The sequence below is a fragment of the Periophthalmus magnuspinnatus genome, chromosome 21 (genome assembly GCF_009829125.3).
Source record: "Periophthalmus magnuspinnatus isolate fPerMag1 chromosome 21, fPerMag1.2.pri, whole genome shotgun sequence".
NCBI lineage: Eukaryota > Metazoa > Chordata > Actinopteri > Gobiiformes > Gobiidae > Periophthalmus > Periophthalmus magnuspinnatus.
Window position 1 is genome coordinate 28,911,394 of NC_047146.1, and position 23,161 is coordinate 28,934,554.

Here is a 23,161-nt window from a genome sequence, read left to right on the forward strand (position 1 = left end):
GTTTCAGAGTGTTCTTGAAGGTTGAAAAGGACCCACAGTTCCTGACGTGGGCCGGTAATGTGTTCCATGACTGTGATCCTCTGACAGACGTCACCATTTGGCCAAATTTGGTCCTGCGTCTCTGTACGTCACAGTCTCCTCTGGTATTAACTCGGTCAGTCGTTTTTTACTTATAAAATCCATTAATGGTGGAGGAGCAAGTCCATTTAAAACTTTAAAAATAAGGCAAGCATCCATAAATACCTGATAACTTTCAAGATCCAGAATATTATATTTACTTAAGATATTACAATAGTGATACTGTAGAGGCTTTTTGTCCAGTGTTTTCAATGTTTTTTTGAAGAGGGACTTTAGGGGCTTCAGGATGGACTCTGATGTATGAAACCATGTGGTATAGCAGTAAGATATGTGACTGAATATCATGGCATGCATATACGCCTTTGCTGATTCTGTTGTCAGATAAGGTCTTATATGTTTGAAGTTTGACAGATTTAATTTAATTATATAAGAAATTTTTTTAACATGCTGTTTAAAATTTAGGTTAGAGTCAAAAACTACCCCAAGGTATTTAAATTGTTCAACCACATCTAGTTTCTCCCCATTGACCAACACAGATGGTTGCTCACCCCCTGCTGGCTGTCGAGAGAAAAACATACAGGCCGTCTTTTTAGTGTTGAGATGCAGGCCAGAGTCATGGAGCCAGTGCGACACTGGTACCATGGCACCCGAAAGCACTGCAGCAGCTTCATATTTTGTTTTTGCATGAGCATACAGTACAGTATCATCTGCATATAGTTGCATTTTTACACTCTTACAAGCATTTGGTAAATTGTTGACATATAAGCTAAATAAAATTGGACCTAATATTGAGCCTTGTGGGACTCCAGCTGAGCAAGTAAGTAAGGTTGATTGTGAGTTTTCAATTTGTACAGCTTGTTTTCTGTCTGACAGGTATGATTTCATCCAGCAGAGGGCATTGTTAGAGAAGTTAAAATATGTTAATTTGTCAAGAAGGACAGTATGATTGATAGTATCAAAAGCACGTTTCAGGTCAAGGAACACAGCGCCCACAAAGCCGCCCTGATCAAGTAGATGTTTTAGTTTTTCTAAGAAATAGCAAGTGGCTGTCTCTGTGGAGTGATGCTTCAGAAACCCAAACTGCATAGGATGAAGAGTAGTTTCACTATTGTTCAGGTGTTCAGTTAGCTGTATAGCAACCCATTTTTCAGCAATTTTTGAAATGATTGGCAAAATACTTATTGGCCAATAGTTCTCTGGTTTTGTTTTGTCTCCTGCCTTAAATACCGGGGTAACCCTGGCAGTTTTCCATGATAATGGCACAATTCCGTGTTTAATGGACTGATTTATTATATGAGCAATTGGACTTGCGAGTATCTCTTTGTGAAGCTGTAAGAAGTGACTTGACATGCCAAATATGTCCCTGGCTTTTGAGCTTTTAATAGCTGTTATTGTTTTTATGACCTCAGGGACAGAGATTTCTTGTATGTTAAACACTGGTTTACTAAGATCTAAAGGATAATGTGGAATGTCAGAGCTTTTTAGGTTCATTGTTAAATCTGCACCTGAGCTAATGAAGAATGTATTAAATATATTGACAATTTTGTCTAGGTCATCAATCAGTGTGGCAATTTATTTAAATTTTCCCATATTGATTTACCATTCCCATTAGCCCCTTTTATAATGTCAATATAGAACACAGCTTTTGCTTTACATATTTGCTGTATCACACACATCTGGCGATCACTTGTAGTTCCTGTTTTCAAAGATTTTTTAAGTGCCTGGTCCCCTTCTTTCATCAATTTTCTACAGTAACTATTAAGCCAAGGAAGATTATCCCTAGTTTTTTTTTTACTTTACCTTCTCTTGTAAACTGGGTTAAAATGTCATTGATGCTTTTCATAAAGTTCATTGAGCAAGTTTCAGTGTCCACATTTTCCAATACATTGGACCAACTGAGTTGTTTAAGTTCATTCTTAAACAACTAAAAGTTGTTGCAGATTTTTAGGTATAAAAACATATGACCTATTTTTGTTGCTTGTAGCTGGATGCTACCTCTTGATTTTTCTTGAGCAGAAAATAAAATTGTGGTCAGAAAGACCAGAGAGGAGATTAAAAGTCTTAACAATTCAGGTCAACAATTTCGGGTCAATTGTTGTTTTTGATTTATTTGTTATTCTCGTTGGACCAATTATAATCTGTGTAAGATTATACTTATCTGTAAATTGTTTCAGTTTTCTCCTATCTGCTTTGCTGTCCCAGTTGATGTTAATATCACCAATAAAAATAATTTCCCTTTGTGAATTGCAGCAATTTAAAATTATTTCAAGCTGATTATAAAATATTTCGTTGGCAGATGGCGGTCGATATATACAGATCACAGTAAAAGACATTGTAGAAGGCAATGTTACAGTCAAACCAATACATTCAACGGTAACTTCTTGTGGCCAGCTGATTAGTTCACATTTTAGATGGTTCCTAACATAAACCAGCATACCCCCACCTTTTCCTGTCTTTCTGTCTCTTCTATATACATTGTATCCTAGTATATTCACAGCTGCTGTTGGTGACTTAGGAGTCAACCAACTTTCTGATATTCCAAGTATATCAATATTAGAATCACTTAGCAGGTGTTCCATTTGATCTGATTTGTTGACAATGCTATGAATGTTAATATGGCCCACTAACATTCCTTTTGGTTTTGATCTTCGGTCCCAAATTACTTTAGCATCATTAAGAGTTTGAAAAAGATGCAACTTTTTTAGTTTTTTAATTGTAGGGTTCAAGGACTTTAGCTTTACAATAGATTGTGACCTTTTTGTTACTGTCTTAGAATCATCTACACTCCGCTCTACTACATGTGGATGCAAACCAGCAGTATATGGATAACTTTGAGTTTTATTTGGTTGTAACCTGATGGGCTTGGTTAATAGTCCAGGTACCTGCAGAGATGATAGCCTGGGTAGCTGTAAATGAGCTAACCCGGGTAGCTGCAGGGGTGGTGGCCCGGGTAGCTGCAGGGGTGGTGGCCCGGGTAGCTGCAGGGGTGGTGGCCTGGGTAGCTGCAGGGGTGGTGGCCCGGGTAGCTGCAGGGGTGGTGGCCCGGGTAGCTGCAGGGGTGGTGGCCCGGGTAGCTGCAGGGTTGGTGGCCCGGGTAGCTGCAGAGGTGGTGGCCCGGGTAGCTGCAGAGGTGGTGGCCCGGGTAGCTGTAGAGCAGCTAACCCAGGTAGCAGCAGAGGTGGTAGCACATATAGCTGCAGAGGTGGTAGCTTGGGTAGCAGTGGATGAGCTAACCCAGTTAGCTGCAGAGGTGGTAGCACATGTAGCTGCAGAGGTGGTAGCCTGGGTAGCTGTGGATGAGCTACCCAGGCTACCCAGGCTACCCAGGCTACCCAGGCTACCCAGGCTACCCAGGCTGGGTAGCTGTAGATGAGCTAACCCAGTTAGCTGCAGAGGTGGTGGCACATGTAGCTGCAGAGGTGGTAGCCTGGGTAGCTGTGGATGAGCTAACCCAGTTAGCTGCAGAGGTGGTAGCACATGTAGCTGCAGAGGTGGTGGCACATGTAGCTGCAGAGGTGGTAGCATGGGTAGCTGTGGATGAGCTAACCCAGTTAGCTGCAGAGGTGGTGGCACATGTAGCTGCAGAGGTGGTAGCCTGGGTAGCTGTGGATGAGCTAACCCAGTTAGCTGCAGAGGTGGTGGCACATGTAGCTGCAGAGGCGGTAGCACATGTAGCTGCAGACGTGGTAGCCTGGGTAGCTGTGTTAGCCAGTTTAGCTCTATCCCATCCAGGTTCAGAAAAGGCCCAGGATTTACCTCAATATCACCAGCCAAAAGCAATATCATCACAAGATTAACCACCCCCAGGAATGGTCTATAAAAGACAGATTCATTTTTACCTGGGGGTGGCCTAGCATGGCCATAATCCAACAGTCTTGTGAATAGAAGGTGTTGGCTCTGTTTGGCTGGGTAGAGCATTAAATTATTCCTTTTGCGAGGGCATGTTAAACTCAGGAGCATGTAGAAAGATATAAAAGCGATAAACAAACAATTTGATGGCAAAATCCGAGGTTGTTTGATGGTTTTGAAAAGATTTCTGGGCAAACTCACAGGACCTGCCAAACTGTGTGCATGCACCTCGGCGGCCATCTTGTTTTGCAGCAGTTTTGCGTTTTAAACATGACGAAATGGACAAAACAAAGGAAGTACGCGACCGAGGACACTGTGGATGTTTGTACAAGTTAAACTAGAGGCATCTCGGACCCGGAGCGGTTCGTGGGACCGAGTGAAGATCTCATGATGGACTCAGGAGCAGAGGACCTTATGATTTGACGGACTGGATGCTGTTCCTGATCGGTAAGCATGGTTTATTCTGCTATTGACTTAATTGTGGGTCAAATATGTATTATGTGTAATCATTAGCATTAGCTAATGCTAATCTGCGCCCCCCCAACCACCACCAATCATCACGCACACACCACTTGGGCGAAGTGTCTTGCCTAAGGACACAATGACAGAAGTTGGTCCGAGCGGGACTCGATCCTCCAACCTCTGTCACAGAATGAGTGTCACACTGTCACATGTACAGTGTATTTTTAGTTTCCAGTGTGTGTTTGTTTACATTTTGAAGTGTGTGTGTTTGTTCACTGTTTGCAGTGTGTGGTTTGTAAATATATATTTATTTTGACCCATACCCATATATAACACATTATATATTGTGTTTTGATATGATATATAAATGTACAGTAATAGAGCAGCTGGGTGTGCAGATACAGATTCCTCTCAGTGTGTATTGGTCATTGAATACTGTCACTAGTTTATGAGTTGTAAAAATCAAGCAAAAGCTTCACACAGTGGCTTATACTCATAATACAAGTCAGAGCTTTATCATAAAAATGTTAAGTGTGTTTTCAACATTGGAGTTTACAGTTGTCTTGGTTTGGTTGGAAGCTCATGTTTTTCCATAGTTAAAATTAAATATTTATACTTCCAATAGCATTAACATACTACACAGGTCATGATTTTTGTAGCATGACCACAGTGCGCACGTCTGATGTCGCTCACAGTGGTCCATGGGACCGCTCAGGGAGTTTGTGTGTTTGCTCAGGCTTGTGAAAAATTAGAGGAAACATTGGTGGTGACATTTCAAGTCCTCTATGAAAAGCCTCTCTTTCCCCAAAACGATCTTCCTCTGGGGATCTTCATGCATTGTGCTGTACTTTAGATAGACTAAAAGGTTAGTGAGGTTAGTGAAATTTAACTTGTCAAACACCTAATCAAGCTCAGCTCCTGCCACTGCCGTCTCTGGGACCACCGCGGCGCTGCGCCCTCCGGAATCAAGAGGCACCAAACCGGACCCATATTCAGGTCAGCCCAGCCTTTGTCGGTGTTTCCTTTTTCAATGTACCTCTATGTTTCAACAACGTTCAGCCTGTTTTATATCAGACACTGAGAAAATATGGTACATGTGTGGATTATTGAGGAGGACAGCACTCCAGTGGACAGAGGCTAAATTTTCTAACACACGCTATAGACCATGTGACTTTCGACGGTTTTGTGGGAGTTTAAACTGGTATTCAATCACCCGCACTATCATGCCTCTCTCCACCTATTAAGCCTAGTTCAGGGATCCAGGACCATGGCAGTTAATTCCCCACAGGAACACCATCGCCACATGTACCAGGTCCTCCAGCAGCTACTGCAGAATAAACTCTATGTGAAGGCAGAGAAGTGTGAGTTCCACATGGATAAGGTCAGTTTTCTGGGGTTTATTGTGGGATGTGGATAGGTGAAAGCTGACCCAGAAAAAATTTAAGCGGTTACTGAGTGGCCTATGCCCACCAACAGGAAACAACTACAAAGATTTATCGAGTTTGCTAACTTCTACACACGTTTCATGAGAGACTTTATCCATGTGGTTGCTCTCCTCACTAAACTCACCTCTTCCTCCAGACAGTTCTGTTGGACCCTGAGGCCCAGTCTGCCTTTGAAAAGCTGAAGGACCTATTCACCTCAGCCCTGATCCTACGTCACCCTGATCCCTCCCACCAGTTTGTTGTGGAGGTGGATGCCTCAGACACAGGTGTTGGGGCAGTCCTCAACCAAAAGTTTGAACCCCACAATTGATTATATCCCTGTGCCTTTTTCTCTCGTTGCCTTTCGCCAGCTGAGAGCAATTATGATGTGATCGCCAGATTGTCCACTTATCCACAGTGGTACAACTCTGCTTGGCTAAGTTTCATGTTTTTGCATTTTGTATTCATTCTCAGGTTGATATTTTTGCTCCTTGTCAGATCCCACTCCCTGGACCCGCTCAGCTCCTCTTCCAACCCAGCTCACCTCTACCAGTACTGCTCACCTTGTCTCTGACCCCGCTGCTCACGCTTTACTCCTGGACCACGGCAAACAACTCCACTCTCAACTCCCCTGATCTAGCTACCTACATTTAAAAACTTAATAAACATTGTTACCCTTTCCGAATCCTGTCTCTTTGGTCCCCCTGTCAGTCGTTACGACATCAACACAGATTTAGCTTCTGGAAATATAACACATTTATCACATTTTTTTTGAGGGATATTTAGACTAGTTTAAATACCTGAGCACTGTTTAGTGAAAAAGAAAGCACAACATGCCTTTTGCAGCACAGACACCAAACAGAGCTTGTGTAAGCGATTCATTATATTTGCATTACTAAAATGAAAATATTGTTAATCTCTTAGATTATATTCAACTGGTATGAGTTTATACTAATGAAGTGTATGTTTTATAGGAACATGATCGGATTTTATACTTGTCACAGTTCTTTGTTCTTTTTTTTTTTTTTTTTTAATAGCATTACTATGTTTCATTGTATTAATAAATGTACTTGGCCCCTAACATTTAACTCTCGCACTTGGGCACTTTATATGGTTTTAGTAAAATCAATCAGGCAATGGTGCAATATGTCATGGTATAATGAATAGCAAACAATGAATTTAAATCTGTCAACTGGACAAATCTTGTAGGAGTGAAGACGTTTCGCTGCTCATCCAAGCCGCTTCTTCAGTTCTGGTCAGATTGCTGGTGGCCACTGCATTTAAATCTATCTGAGGGGAGGGGCTAACCTGAAACTGTAAACAGGTATTGTCTCCAGTTTCAGCTGAAACTACCCTATTCAGCCCTTAAGAACCCTGCTATTGTTCTAATTGTTCTGGGTCTGAGGATGGGGTTATAGATGGGGGAGAGATTATGTATCAGGCCCCCATTTCTGTTTAAGGAAGGATTCTCTTTACTAACAAAAATAGCCAAACCATTTCTTTTCTCTGGCTAAGATCTCAACTTCACTGTCTTCAAAGGAGTGGTTAGCGGCTTTGAGATGGAGATGCACGGCGGACTGGGGTCCAGAGGAACTCCCACGCTGGTGTTGGTACATCCTCTTATGGAGCAGTTGTTTAGTTTCTCCAATGTAACTCTCACTGCACTCTTCACTACACTGAATGGAGTAGACTACATTACTTTGTTTATGGCTCGGGGTTTTGTCCTTAGGGTGAACCAATTTTTGCCTTGTAGTGTTTGTGGGTTTGAAAAAGACAGGAATCTCATACTGTCTGAAAATTCTCTGAAGTTTTTCAGACACACCCGCAGTGTAAGGAATGGTTACACCTTTCCTTCTAGGTTCAGATTCCCTGTTGTCCTGTTTTTTAGCTCTCTTCGATCTATTGAAGGCACATTTTGGATATCCACAAGCAGAGAGGGCTTTCTACACATGTTGCTCCTCCTTTACTTTTCCCTCTGTGTTTGTAGGCACCACTTGAGCTCTGTGTTGTAGTGTCCGGATCACTCCAAGTTTGTGCTGCAGTGGATGGTGTGAATCAAACAGCAGGTATTGATCCGTATGTGTAGGCTTCCTGTAAACTTCTACCTGGAGTCGCCTGTCCTCCCCTATTGTTACTGCACAATCTAAAAAGGCCAGTTTGTTCTCCTTGGCTTCTTCCCGTATGAACTTGATGTTTGGATCCACAGCATTAATATGTGCAGTAAAAGGCTGCAGATCCTGAATTTTGATTTTGGTCCAGTTGTCATCCAATATCGAAACCAGTGTGTGGGTGGGGTACCTGGAAATGAGGCCAAATCCTTCCTTGAACAGAAATGGGGGCCTACATAATCTCTCCCCCATCTATAACACCATCCTCAGACCCAGAACAATGAGAACAATAGCAGGGTCATTGAGGGCTGAATAGAGTAGTTTCAGCTGAAACTGGAGACAATTGCTGTTTACAGCTTCAGTGTGGTTAGCCCCTCCCCTCAGATAGATTTAAAGGCAGCGGCCACCAGCATTCTGACCAGAACTGAAGAAGCGGCTTGGATGAGCAGCGAAACATCTTCACTCCTACAAGATTTATCCATTTGACAGATTTAACTTTGTTGTTTGCTATGGATCAGACCTGGAGGACTGGGGGTCTACACAGACATAGTGTAGTGAAGTGCCACACTATTCTGAAACGTTTTATTTTGGTTTGCTGTGTTTTGTATTTTGGTAATATGGATTTGTGAATAGCACTGGACAATTTATCTACATTTACTAAATTGTCTATTGCCTTTTAAAAGTAATTGTAATTCTTCAATAAATTAACTGGAGTGAAGCTGGAAATAAGTTATACTGAATACGCATGTATATACTAAATACTACAATAATATAATAATAAACATTCTTTTTTTAGACAATTGAATGTGATTTTCAACATTACATTCCAATACTTTCTTTGATATTACCATGTGGCCTTATATCTGTGTAATCCCTCAGTCATCCAGGTTCCATAGTGGTCCATGAGTGTATCCTAGTCTATGTGGTTTTAAACATTTTCTGATACAGCTCAAGGTCATTTTAAAGCTATTCAGTAAAGATTCACTTCAGTCCTGTGAATGTGACATTTTTTAGTAATGATACTTTCTCAAATTAGTATCTAGTTTCTACACTAGTTTTAACATGGCTTAGTATCTGATTTTCAATACTAGCAACCCTAGCAGTCCACATTTCTACTCAAGTAAAAGTAACATCATCTTATATTACACAAGAAGAAATACAAAGTAGTGACTCAAATAATTACTCAGTTGTAAAGAAAAACTTGTATTTAAAGAAACTACTAGACTACTGAGTAAAAGTTTGAATGTAAAATGTATTTAAATCGGTACACAAAACATGAAATCTTGCACAGATTCTGGATTACCAAACAATGAATGAAAAAAAAAATTATATATATATATATATATATATATATATATATATATATATATATATATATATATATATATATATATATATATATATATATATATATATATATATATAACAAAAACAAAATCAAATCCTATATGAGGATGAGGTGGAAGAAACACAAATGTTCAAATCATTGTCAATACAAAGCTTTTCTCAATTGCTCAATTGTAGACTTACTCACAGAGGGAAGAGTAACAAAAACTTTTACTCAAGTAAGAGTCAAACTAAAAATTACTCAAGTAGAAGCAAATGTGGGTAAATACTCAGGTAACTATACAAAAACTGTTCTATTTGTGTGTGTCTCATTTTGTTACAAGAGGAGATTGTGCAGAATACCTTTTTACTTTCTTACTATTTGTGATGTAATGTTAATTTTGTACAATTTCTGTATAAGTCAAATTCACAAATTTTGGAGGAAAAAATGTATAAAAAAGTGCTGTGTCATATGCTCTGACAATATAGGGGAGAGGATTTGACCTTGATTAAACTGCACATCAAATGGAGCTTTCTCATAAAAATGAGGTTAAGGGCTTTTAAGGGCTTTTAACAGATTCAGACACTGCAAAATTCACACTAAGAAAACCAAATCAACATGAAACTACACACACTAAAAACTAACTGAATATATCGTTTTATGGTTAGTGTATGTTAAACCTACTTAAATTGTACACTTTGACCTAAAAGGCCCATATAACGCTATTATATGTTATAATGTTTCATCAAAAACATATTTGTTGTATTTTGTTTCATTCACACATGTTTAACGCACAAACCCTGCATATTTAGGTTCTCAAACTGAAAATGCTCCACCTTGTGATGCCATTAAGTGGTAATACAAGTGCTCCACTGTGTTTTTAAACTCCATACACCTTCACCAGAATCATTTGGATGACTTCAGCCTTAGAATTAGCAATTTCTACAGAACTAAAGGTAAAAGGTAGCTTTTAACTTGAAAACTACCACTAGAGGACATCACAAGGTGCAATAGAGCATTTTGAGCTTTGGAGCCTTAAAAATAATGCAGGATTACTGAAATGTGTAAATGAAACAAAACACAACTCTAGGTATGTTTTTTTGAGGAGGAAATAACATAACACGACTTAATGCTCACAAGAGTCAATTTTGTGCACTATATGACCTTTAAGCAATTTTTAAGACATAGATGTATTCTCCATTAGAGGAATGTTGAAAAGAAAACACAATTCAAGCGGCACTACAGAAAAGGTACATGATGGTAAATAAGGTCTCGGTTTGCTTTTGAAGCTTTTGACAACCTTAAACTATATTTGACCTCATGATAACATTTCACACCACACAGATCATTTAGAGCTTTAAAGGCCCTGTACCTGATTCTTCACATGTACTTGAGCAAAAATTTACAGATGTATTGTATAAGCAGCTCTTGAGGTCTAAATAAGTCCACTGCATACTGTCTGAATCTAATTAGAAAGACTTTTATTTTCAAGGTGTCAGAAAGTGTGAATTAGCATGCATTGCTGTGAGCATTATAGTGAAAATCACTTATAACCCCATCGTGGTTAATAATTAGAATGCATATTGCCTTTTGAAGAATGCATAAAGTAAGTGAGGAATAACTTTGGACCACTGCAAACTGTTTAAAGAAGACCGATTATGTGAAATCAACTTTTCAGAGCTTTTAACCATGTTATAGTTGTTTTCCCTTCTCATTTCCCCTCTCAAAGTTGTATTTGGAGTAATTCATCCATGTTTAATGAATCATCATTTTTTTGCCAATCAATCCCCCTTTTCAATTTTATTTTCATAATTACGATACGCGTAGGATTTGGCAGCATCACCTAGTCATTTTGGTAAAAGTAAAAAATCCACTACTCACTCGTGTGATTTGCAGCTATCCATCAGAGGGTCTGACAGCTCCACAGCTCTTTCTTGTGATGACATTTACATCTCCCATTGAGTGTTTTAAACATCTCCCATTGGGTGTTTTATAATGCAAAGTCAGCAGTCGTTTTGGATGAATATAGTGATTTAAAATGTGCAAATTATAACAGAATAATTCACTTGTGTAATAGATTATGTATAGGCAGACCCAAGCACACTAGGTATTCTTTAAAATTACCTAGCTCTTTTTCACATTTTAAACACACTAAAAACCAGGTACAGTGCCTTTAATTAAGAAAGAAACAACATAAAACTATATAGAGCAAGTGAAGGTGCAGGCTCCAGTGCAGTGTCTCTGAGATGGAGGTCAGGCTATGGAACGTTTACACTATCTGGGCACTAGGAGTCAGCAAAGGCACATTTATATACACTGCCTGGCCAAAAAAAAAAAAGTCACCACCTAAAAAAAAAGGTAAATCGCTCTAATATTTCGCTGGACCACCTTTAGCTTTGATTACGGCATGCATTTACTGTGGCATTGTTTCGATAAGCTTCTGCAATGTCATAAGATTTATTTCCATTCAGTGTTGCATTAATTTTTCATCAAGATCTTGCATTGATGATGGTCGAGTCTGACGCTGCGCAAAGCCTTCTCCAGCACATCCCAAAGATTCTCAGTGGGGTTAAGGTCTGGACACTGTGGTGGCCAATCCATGTGTGAAAATGATGTCTTATGCTCCCTGAACCACTTTTTCACAATTTGAGCCTGATGAATCCTGGCATTGTCATCCTGGAATATGCCCGTGCCATCAGGGAAGAAAAAATCCATTGATGGAATAACCTGGTCATTCAGTATATTCAGGTAGTTAGCTGACCTCATTCTTCATACTGTTCCTGACCAACTGCAGGAGGATCGTACCTATTTGCTTAGTTAAATCCACTGGCCAGGCAGTGTCTATATAAAAAGGCAGGATGTAGGACAGAGGAGGAGCATCCTTACTGTCATCGGAACAACCTCAGTATGTAAAGGAGAGGAGGAGAGAATGAGAGGGACAGAGGAGGACTGCGGTGCACCACTGTGGAACTAAAGAGCAGCCACGTCTCATCTGCACAGCCTCAGTGTGTACTGCACTGTGTCAAACACCAACACACTGCTAAAGTCAACTGTGCTCACTGAACAACTATACTTTTGAATGGGCTGTTTGAGAGGGGAAGATGAGGAGAGGAGCAGAGGAGGAGAGGGGGAGAGGAAGAGAGGAGACATTCTGAGGAGTGTAATGAATAACATCATGTTATAATAATGAACCTTGTGTGGACAATGTACAGGTTGTGCTGGTCCACAATAGAGATGTCTGGGATCTGCTCCTCTCCTCCTTTCGTCTCCTGCTACACCCATCTACCGCTCTGCTCCTCTACTGTTCAATTCTCTGCGCCTCTCTTGCTCATCTGCAGCTCCTCCTCAGCTTTTAGCACATGGTTTTGTTGGTGGAGTCCACAGAGGAGGACAGGAGCATCTCGTTCTTCTGGTTCTGCAGCAGTGTGGTGTCCCGGACCAGGGTGTCCTGAGGGCTGTAGCGTGGCTGGTTCCTCCGGCTGTTCCTGGCGGAGCACCTGAGCAAAGCTTTGACGATCAGGTAGCACAGCTCAGCCACGTTAAGGACCATGCAGATAGCAGAGGAGGACACCATGAAAATGGTGAAAATTGTTTTCTCTGTGGGGCGAGAGATGAAACAGTCCACTTTATTGGGACAGGGCCACTGCTCACACTTGACCAGGCGGGGCATCTGAAAGCCGTCATAGACAAAGTAGAGGGCGTACATGAAGCCCCCCTCAAAGATGAGCCTGAAGAACAGGCTGCAGGTGTAGGTCCACCACAAAGGGCCAGTGATGGGCAGCCTCCTCTTCTTCAGTGTCTCCAGCTCTGTGTCAGACATCTTCTCCGTCCCGTTGGAGGCCAGCATGCTCCTCTTGTCTCCACGCTTTCTGTAAGCCACGTGCATGGCCACTAGCAGCGCGGGTGTGGACACAAAGATCAGCTGAAGGCACCACATGCGGATGTGTGACACGGGAAAGAAGTGGTCATAGCATACGTTCTTACAGCCGGGTTGCTGTGTGTTACAGGTGAAGTCGGACTGCTCATCTCCCCACACGCTCTCTGCCGCCAACACTAGGATGGTGATCCGGAAGATGAACAGCACCGAGAGCCAGATCTTCCCCAGGCTTGTGGAGTGTTTGTTTACACCGCCCAACTGAGCGTATAGTGCCCCCCAGCTCATGATGATGGCACAGCAGCTCCCTCTGCAACACACAACAGTGTATATTGTGTATTGTATATATGCAAAAATACATACAGTAAACAATTCATTATATATTTGGCGTCTTTTTCACCAGCACGGTTCACTTAGGGCCTCTTTAGCACGTGCAAGTTAGGATGGGGGGCATGAACATGAAGCTTTTAAGCTCATCCTCATGACATCCCAAGCCATGTTATTGATGATGATTTAACCATCATCACCTGAAGAAGGTCAGAGCGACCGAAACGTTGTATGGAATAAAATTGCATTAAGAGTGAGACAGTGTGCGGGAGTTTTTCTTTAATTTTTAGACTGATGGTTTAACCAAGAAATATCCATCCTTACGAGCCTTTTTTGAGTACACCTTGTTTGTTCTACAGTGATGCTGATATTTAACTTTTTTAATCATAAAGAGTAAGTGCACAGTGCACTGGGGTCCAGAAGAGACAGAATGACATTAATGACACTGACAGGTCTAGGCTAAATATGATACAATTTAAAAACAGCATGAGGGGTTCAGGTGAAAATTCTGGTTAACATGTAGCCTACAGTCTAAGTCTGTATACAGTTGCCTACATTGGTCTGAAGGCCACAGGTAATGAGGCTGGTACAGGTACGGTCTGTTTCTTTTTTATGGCTGGAGGATTGTATAGTTTGAAAATATTATGGCTGCAACGATTGATCAACTAATCATGACCAGTGGTGGTAGAATAGCCAGAAATTTGATTCAAGTAAGAGCAATATTACTTAAAAATAATATTACTTAAGTAGAAGTACAAACTAGTGAAGTAGTGGTCTAAGAAATTACTCAAATAAGAGAAAAAAGTGTAATAGTTACCTGGACAATACAGACCCAAAAGGAAAGACTTTTTGTACGGCAGCGTAGAACTGCCAGATCTGCACTTAAATAAAAAATCAGCAGTATCACGTTTCAACCTGTTACTGTCATAAAATTATGTGATAGGATCACAAAATTACATGTTACTTACCTTGAAACTACACGATAGTTTCATGTTAAAATGAGATACAAAATTATCGGGAAATTACGTGATATGTAAAACAAGGAACTATGGCAAAAAAGGAGGATCTATCCACTTTTGCACATTTATAGTCTATGCTACTGATGTTGGCATCACTTTTCCCACCCATAGTAGTAGTAGCAGTATCTCTCGGAGTAGAACTACTGCTCGTGCCTAAATGGAATGATTATATCATCAATAGTAAGATAAGCTGATGAAGGAAATTACTTTGTCAGAGCTACACAAGTGGACAAAAATGTTGGTACCAGTCAGTTAATGAAAGAAAAACTCACAATGGTCACGGAAATCACTTGAATCTGATAAAAGTAATAATAAATTAAAATTCTATTAAATTTAACCAATGAAAGTCAGACATTGCTTTTCAACCATGCTTCAACAGAATTATTAAAAAAATAAACTCATGAAACAGGCAATGACTCACTTTCATTGGTTAAATCTCATAGAATTTTTACTTATTATTACTTTTGTCAGATTCAAATTATTTCTGTGACCACTGTGAGTTTTTTTTTTTCATTAACGGAAGGGTACTAACAATTTGGTCCACGTGTGTATAAGCTACCTGTGGTCCTCCATATCCACGTCCATGGCTCAACTCGGAGCTATGGGAGGCGCATGACTCTTCACGCACAGATTGAGGTAAGTACCCATAGTCTACAGCTGTGCACACAGCAAGAAGCAGCTCTAATCTGTTGTTGACAAAAGCATACACCTTTAGTAAATAAATTATACGTTTAATAGCACCTCCTTAAGCAGCCTGTATATCTGTACCTGTCCGTAACTAGCAATCTGTCTTGTGCTGTCACTCTCACACAGTAATCTATCCCCCGTGCATAAAGGTGAGCTGGACATTTGTGCTGAGTGGCAGCAGTAGGATGGAGCGTTTGGCCAGACGTATAAACTACTTAGCCTACAATGGATGTTACATTTGGATGAATAATGTAACTCAAATGCTACAACCCCTACTGGTCCATTGTCTAGCGAAGCTCATCTTCCCGGGGCCAGCGCACCGAGCACCGTGTACTGCACAGAGGCAAAGCCGCAGATAGGTGAAAGGCTCCGGGCGTGAAACCGTGCATAGGCTTTCAGAGACCGAGTTGTCAGAAGTAGAGAGGTCATCACTCCCCGAGCCTGCTAGACAGAACGCTATGCTGTCTATTATTTAGTGCATTATTTATAGTATTGTCTTTCCAATTAGCATACATCACATTTTAAAGCAGATATTACCTCCCTCTTACTTGAGAAGTATTTTTATTTTTTCCTTTTGGGTACGTCTTGGACCACGACTTTGTACGTTTAGCCTACCTGAGAAATATTATTTTTACTCTTGCTTAGTACAATTTCTGGCTACTCTATCCACTTCTGGTCCTAGAAATCCGCATGTGCGTATAAAACCCAATTGGCCCAAGTGACTAAAGTAAACTTAGGCCTGAAGTGTTAGAAAAATAGAATCCACGTTCAGAATGTGAGCGTAACACAGCGAAGATCAGTGTGACAAAACAGGACGCACCGGGGAGCTCCGTACCCAGAGGAGAGGCGCTCACACCTGCTGCTCTATCGAGTTATGAAGTACACCCAATATTAGATATGTGGTCAAACTGATAAACACCGGTAAAGAAACACATTCTCATCAGAAAGTGTCAGAGCACGGGCCTACCTGTGGCTCTCACCTGAGAAACGCGTCCCGGAATCACAACTTTGCCATGCGCGCGCGGGCGGAGGCGTTTTAAATCACAGCAGCCTCTTAAGAAATTCTCTTGGGGCCACTGCGCTCTTCGTCCTGCCTCTAGCCGTCTGAGGACCACTTGAGGTGGGCCGCGTTCCATTCCCTGCCCACGGCTCTGCCCACAGCTGCCTGCATCCTCCCCCATCCTCCCCCGGAGACAGACAGGGAGCGGAGACAGGGCGGGGGGACAGCGGGCGGTAAGGGGAGGGCGGTGGAGGCGCTGGGAGAGACATTCGCGGGTGATTAGCACAGAGGCGTCAAACAACGTCAGTACGTCAGGAACCGTAAGCGCTGGCTCGTGCCATTCCACATCGTATCGACAGAGACACCGAAACCGCACAAGCCTCAGGTTCTGATGTTCAAAGACGGGCTTTAGACAGAGATAGGTAAAGCAGCACAATATTGAAACACAAATGTTCAAATCATTTAATATTGTCAACATAAATCTTTTGTCTCTTGCTGACTTACTCACAGTAAAGACAACTTTTACTGAAGTAAGAGCACTGTTGCTCAAGTAAAATAAAATAAAATAAAATAAAAAATAATTATTTATTATTATTGTTATTATTTTTATAAAACTCTTTCTACAATGGAATGGGATTTTCAACATTAACTTATAGTATTTTCTTTTATATTACTATATGGTCATTTGTAATCCCTCAGTCGTCTAGGTAGGCTCTTGAGTTGTGCATGTGTAAATAATGTATATAATAGTCTATGTGGTCTTATATTTGTTCATCTTCGGATACAGCTCAAGATCATTCTAAACCTATTCAAGAAAGGTTCATTTCTGTCCTGTTAATGCCAACTTTTTAGTATAGATACTTGCTCAAATGACTATCTAGTTTCAATACTACTTTTAGTAATGATTAGAATCTGAATTTAAATCCTTTTGACACAGTCCCCTGTCCTCTGTTCTCTGTCCTCATCCCTGCACATCTACAAGTGTGTTAGACTTAAACAAAACCAGACACCACTTCAAAGTGTTTATTGAGGTGATCGGTTTACAAAAGGTTAAGTTCACAGTTGATCAGGAGAGAATCACATCTGCACTCCAGTGTCACACGCTCACATAGACTTACAGTAAGAATGCATGTTATTCATTTTTTAACTATAAAAACAAAATAAAAAATAAAAAAAACTAAAAAAAAACAAAACAAAAACTGTAATTGAATGATTGCATAATTCCAGGCAAAACAATAATATCTGGATGGAGACAAGGAAGTGACAGAAAAGTTGCACAGTGCACCTTTAAAGTGGGTAGTTTTGAAAAGTCAAAACTCAGTGAGCAGACGTCCACAGGTCTGAGTCTAGGTGAAGTTCTATATAGCTATCTAACCTTTAAGGATCTGCTACCTTGCTGTTAGAGCTAATTTCCACATCTAAGTGCAATGAGTCTGCAGTATTCTTCAATTACATCAATTCCACAATGCAAATAACAACCTGGCACCCTCCTAGACACTTAGAGCTGACTCACTTTGCACCTCTAAGTGACAAAACTGTCCAGGAGTTTGTCACCAGTCTTGAGTTCATCTGCAAGCTGCCTCAATGTGTTACCCACTAAATTTCTAAAGTCTGTGCTCAACAGTTTGCTGTCACCACTCGTTTGCATAGTTAACATGTCACTTCAATCTGGAACATTCCTAAGAGCTTTGAAAACTGCGGTTATCAAGTTTCTCCTAAAGAAGAACAGTCTTGATGTCACAATATTGAAAAATTACGACCAATCTCAAATCTGCCGTTTTGAGGCAAAGTCCTTGAAAAAGTTTTTACCAACAGCTAATTAACTTTCTCCAAATGAAAAACTTCTTTGATGTCTAGTCCATGATTTCCAGCCAGGTTTTAGACCCCACCACAGCACTGAGACTGCTCTTATCAAGGAGACAAATGACATCCGCCTGAACACAGTTAATACACAGCAATAATGTGTCCTACCACAACTATGCAGATGACACTCAGATCTATGTGTCACTGGCAGCAGGTGAATATGGACCAGTGGTTTCACTTTGCCACTGCATCCAACAGATCAGTGTGTGGATGCAAAAAAACTTTCTTCTGCTAAACTCAGACAATACTGAAGTCATAGTCTTGGATCCACAGAAACAGAGAAAGTGTTAGCAGTTATCTATTTATTATTTATTTATTTATTTATTTGATAGGGACAATGCACATTAATGAACATCTGTTGTGAACAAATGTAAATATGCCGGATTATAGCTACAGAGCTAATTTACATCCGCAGTCCCCAGGCAGGTAAAGAGTACAACAAATACATCACATTAGTACAATATACAAGAGTTAAAAAGTGAGAAGTAGAGTAAAAAAAAAAAAAGGTAAGAAAAGTAAGAAGGGAGGTCCATGTATTGATTAGTGATCACATGACTGATTTGATTTCAGCCAGAGTTTCTAGTCTCTCTTTCTAAAACCTTCAAATCAGGTTAGAAATCTAGGGGTAATAATGGACTCAGATTTGAACTTTAACAGCCACATGAAATCAATAACATACAAGCTTTTTACCATCTAAAAACATTGCAAAAATCAAAGGTATATTGTCAAAGCCAGAGTTAGAGAGACTTATCCATGCATTTGTCTCCAGTAGGTTAGACGACTGTAACGGCCTGCTCATTGGCCTCTCCAAATGAGCACCAGCCTTCTGCTGTTGCCCAGAGTCAGGACCAAACATGGGGAATCAGCATTTCAGTTTTATGCAGCTAAAACCTGGATCAGTCTTCCTGAAGATGGGAGACAGGCCTCTACTTTGACAATGTTTAAATCCAGGCTCAAAACGGTTGTTTAGCTGTGCATACGACTGAAAGGTTTTTATTCTACACTCTTTTGTTTTTATGGTAATTTTATAATGATTATTTATGTTTTGATTTGTGTGATTTTAATTTCTTTGTTATTCTGTAAAGCACTTTGAATTACCTTGTGTACGAATTGTGCTATACAAATAAACTTGCCTCGCCTTGTGTCCATGGGCAAAAACAGATGCTCAGAGCACTCCAGGAAGACACTACAGGATTGCTCAAGCACTCGAGCTCAACGAATCAAGCTTAAAACCTCATGTAAGTTTATTTTCCATAATATGTCCCCTTTAACAGTCATCACAGATTTCATAGGGCGCAGAAGGTGAAATGGGTGAGATGTGTGAGGGGTCAAAAGGTTATTGGGGTGAGATATGTGTGGGGTTAAATGTGTGAGGGGTCAGAAGGTTAAAGAAGTGAGATGTGTGTGGGGTTAAATGGGTGAGAGTTAAAGGGGTGACATGTGTGAGAGCTCAGAGGCTTAAAGATGTGAGATGTGTGAGGACTTAGATGTTTAAAGGAGTGAGACGTGTGAGGCCTCAGAGGGTTACAGAGGTGAGATGTGTGTGGGATTAAATGCGTGAAGGTTAAAGAGATGAGGTGTGTGAGGGGTCAGTTAGATAAAGATCTAAGATGTGTGAGTGGTTAGAGGGTTAAAGAGGTGAGATGTATACAGAGTCAGAGGGTTAAAGGGATGTGATGTGTGAGGGATCAGAGGGTTAAAGGGGTGAGATGTGTAAGGGGTCAGAGTGTTAAAATAATGCATATTAGTGTTCTTTCTTAATCTGGGCCAGGTGGGACAGCAGCTGGTCTCTGCGCTCTGTCCGGGCTGAGAGCTGCTCTGGGGGGATAAACTGGCACATTTCCTGTGGACAAGAGACATATCAGAGGGACCACAGCAGCCATTCAGAAGCAGCCAATTAGGAGGGCTGCAAGAATAATAGCAATCAAATGTATAATTGCAATTTGAATGGAAGCAATGAACAAATTGCAAAGTACAAACCTGTTCTGAAACCTGGTTCTTGTTTTAGTTAGTTTTGGTTACTCTTCCCACTGTGATTAAGTCTACAGGTGACAAAAGCTTTTGATAAATGTAAAATGATTTGCTTTAGATTTTTGTGCCAGTCCTTTATGTCCAATGTTTTATTCTTTCAGTTACAACTTTAACTTAAAACTGCAAGCACTGATAAAGGGTGCTCAACCCTTGTGACCATGGAAGGGCACGCCACAGGATATGCATATCAACCTTAGTTTGACATGTAATTCAATATCTCCATTGGAGATCAATGTTTACGTCCCACTGTAACTTTGCAGGGGGCGCTGGAGAGCCATTTTAAAGATAGAATTTTAATGCACACATCATTTTGTTCAGCTCTTCAAAATACACAGACATTACATTGTGTTTGTCTGAATCTAATGGTGTTTGCAAAAGTTACAGGATTTTTTAGGCTTCCAAAATGGCCGCTTCGTTAAGAGCTCATTATGACCACACTCTGTGACTTATGGAAATTCTTTTAACAACTTTTGACCCCAGATATGTCCTGATGATGCTGCCTCAGTTTGGAGTCCGTCAGACAAAAATCCTAGGACAAGTCCATTAAGGTCTAAGTGCTTGATTTTGGACATCTGTATAGTTAGATTTAACATGGCCGCCATCACATCAGTGTTAGGGTGTAGGGGGCAAGAGTTATTTTTAAAGATAGAAGTTTAAGTTGCATATCAATATGTCCAACACAAACACCACATTGGGCATTTTTGAATTTGTGTGTGTCAAGTGTGTTACTTTCAAAATGGCCTGCTGCCTCAGTTTGGCATCCATTGAAAAAAAAACCTAGGAACCTAAGTTTGTTAAAGTATGAGGCCTAGATTTCGGCAATCTGCATATTCTGATTCAAAATGGCTGCCTTCATGTTGGCGATAGGGTGTGGTCCCAGTAGATTTTTTGCTCAAAGTCACATAAAGAATGAGTGTACAAAATTTAATTGGATTGCAGCAACTTTTTTTTTTCACGTCCCCATGATTTTTTGAGGGGTGGACATGCAAATGTGGATGTAGCTAGGGTGTGGTCTTCATTGGTACACAGACCCTTGATATAATTTTGAACAAAAATGCCAAATTGTATTTGTCTATGACAAACCGTCCCTATTAACTTTGCAGGGGGTGCTGGACAGCCACTTTTAAAGACGTTTAATTCACACATCATTATGTCCAGATCATCAAAACACACAAACACTACATGGGGTTCATCCAGATGTGACCATTTTTGCAAGAATTACACAGGTTTTTATGCTTTCAAAATGCCTGCTTCATTGAGAGCTTGTTATGACCACACCCTGGGATGACTAACTTTTTTTGTTCACTTCCCATTGACGTTTTTGAGGTGTGGCCATGCAAATGTGGATGTGGGGGTGTGTTAGTGGGTAACTTGCACATCTGTGAAGGCACCATTAATGCTGAAAGGTACATACAGGTTTTGGAGCAACATATGCTGCCATCCAAGCAATGTCTTTTCCAGGGACACCCCAGCTTATTTCAGCAAGACAATGCCAAGCCACATTCTGCATGTGCTACAACAGCGTGGCTTCATAATAAAAGAGTTCAGGTACTAGACTGGCCTGCCTGCAGTCCAGACCAAACCAAAACATGAACGCCCTTCGAGACAACTGTTGTTGTGATTTTGGGCGTTACAAAAATAAAATGAATTGAATTGAATTGAACCTGTCTCCCACTGAAAATGCGTGGCGTATTATGAAGAGCAAAATACAACAACGGAGACCCCGGACTGCTGAGAAACTGAAGTTGTACATTCAGCAAGAATGGGAAAGAATTCCTCCTGTAAAGCTTCAACAATTAGTGTCCTCAGTTCCCAAATGCTTATTGATTGTTGTTAAAAAAAAGGTGATGTAACACAGTAGTAAACATGCCCCTGTCCCAGCTTTATTGGACTGTGCTGTAGACATCAAATTGAAAATGAGTGAAAATTTGCATAAAAACAATAAAGTTCATCAGTTTGAAGATTAAATATCATGTCTTTTTGTTTATTCAGTTCAATATAGGTTGAAAAGGATTTGCAAGTCATTGTATTTTTTTTAAGTTTTACACAGCATCCCAACTTCATTGGATTTGGGGTTATAAATACTTTCATAAGCCCACAACAAATATTGTCTTTTATTCAATTTAAAAAAATACAATTTGAAGGGGGCGCTATAGAGCCATCTTTAAAAAATAGAGCCCTAATTTGCATGTCATCACGTCCAGCTCAGAAATGTGCACACGTGCTTCACTGGGTCCATTCAAATCCAATAATGTTTATTGTTATTAGATAGATTTTTTTTTTTTTTATGTTGAAAAACCATCATGACCATGCTCAGCATTTTATTTAAAAATTAATTGATAACATTCTCTGCACCTTTCTTTGGGTTTTGTGTCTTTTGGCCAAGTTTGAAGTGTTTTTCACGAAAACTGCTGGAGGAGATGATGATGAGTGACTAATTTTCCATACCACTTAATTGTCTCTACATTATTGTTTACTGCTGGATTTTTGCGATTTTCAGCTAAATTGTACAAAAACAATAGGGCAGTCCCATAACCGCGCTCGGGCCCCAATTATAAATCAGATGTTAGATCCTGACACTTTTAAGTTACACTTACTTAAGCAGTAGTTTTCCTATACTTTGCTCTTACTTGAGCAATTTCTTGGACCACTACTTTGTGCTTCTACGCGAGTACTGTATTTTCTGGACTATAAGTCGCACTTTTTTCATAGTTTGGCCGGGGGTGTGACTTATATTCAGATGCCACTTATATGTGAAATTATTAAAATATATAATTTCACATCTTCGTTATGTGTCACACTCACAACTGCTAGGCTTGTGTACCAGTATGACAGCCACGCAGAAGCGGCGCTTCATCTACTTCCGGAGCAGCGCTTCATCTACTTTCAGAGCAGGTGGAGTTGTTCAGAAGTAACACTGAAGATGAAGAATTCAATGGATTTAGTGATTTCAAGAGTAAACAGCTTGTTTTTTATGCTTTAGTTATCTAATTAACTTTTAATATCATACGTTAACATACAAGACACTTATTCAGTTCACTGTCAATGCTTGATAGACATGTTGAATAAATATGTGTTATGTAACAGTTGATTATACATGTTACAGTTCACC

The 23,161-nt window shown here is 40.3% G+C and overlaps 2 protein-coding genes and 1 long non-coding RNA gene across 3 annotated transcripts in view; 1 reads left to right on the plus strand and 2 right to left on the minus strand.

Annotated features, from left to right (window-relative positions):
• Positions 1-23,161, plus strand: part of LOC129457312 (uncharacterized) — a 348,575-nt gene that overhangs the window by 251,944 nt on the left and 73,470 nt on the right. The gene's annotated exons all lie outside the window — the stretch shown is intronic.
• On the minus strand, positions 12,601-16,143 carry gjb8 (gap junction protein beta 8). The gene is made up of 2 exons (XM_055230744.1): positions 16,123-16,143; positions 12,601-13,432 (listed from the first exon to the last, which is right to left on the minus strand). Exon 2 carries the CDS (start codon positions 13,408-13,410, stop codon positions 12,601-12,603), a length of 810 nt encoding a protein of 269 aa, XP_055086719.1. The 5' UTR covers positions 13,411-13,432; positions 16,123-16,143.
• cryl1 (crystallin, lambda 1) overlaps positions 17,163-23,161 on the minus strand; it is a 55,723-nt gene continuing 49,724 nt past the window's right edge. Inside the window, exon 9 of the mRNA XM_055230742.1 lies at positions 17,163-19,861. Within this exon, the coding sequence (XP_055086717.1) occupies positions 19,763-19,861 (99 nt within the window). The 3' untranslated portion in view covers positions 17,163-19,762. The remainder of the gene's footprint in view (positions 19,862-23,161) is intronic.

What these genes read in the sequence shown, in the direction of transcription:
- gjb8 (XM_055230744.1), bottom strand. Translation starts at nt 13,410, where the DNA reads ATGAGCTGGGGGGCACTATACGCTCAGTTGGGCGGTGTAAACAAACAC.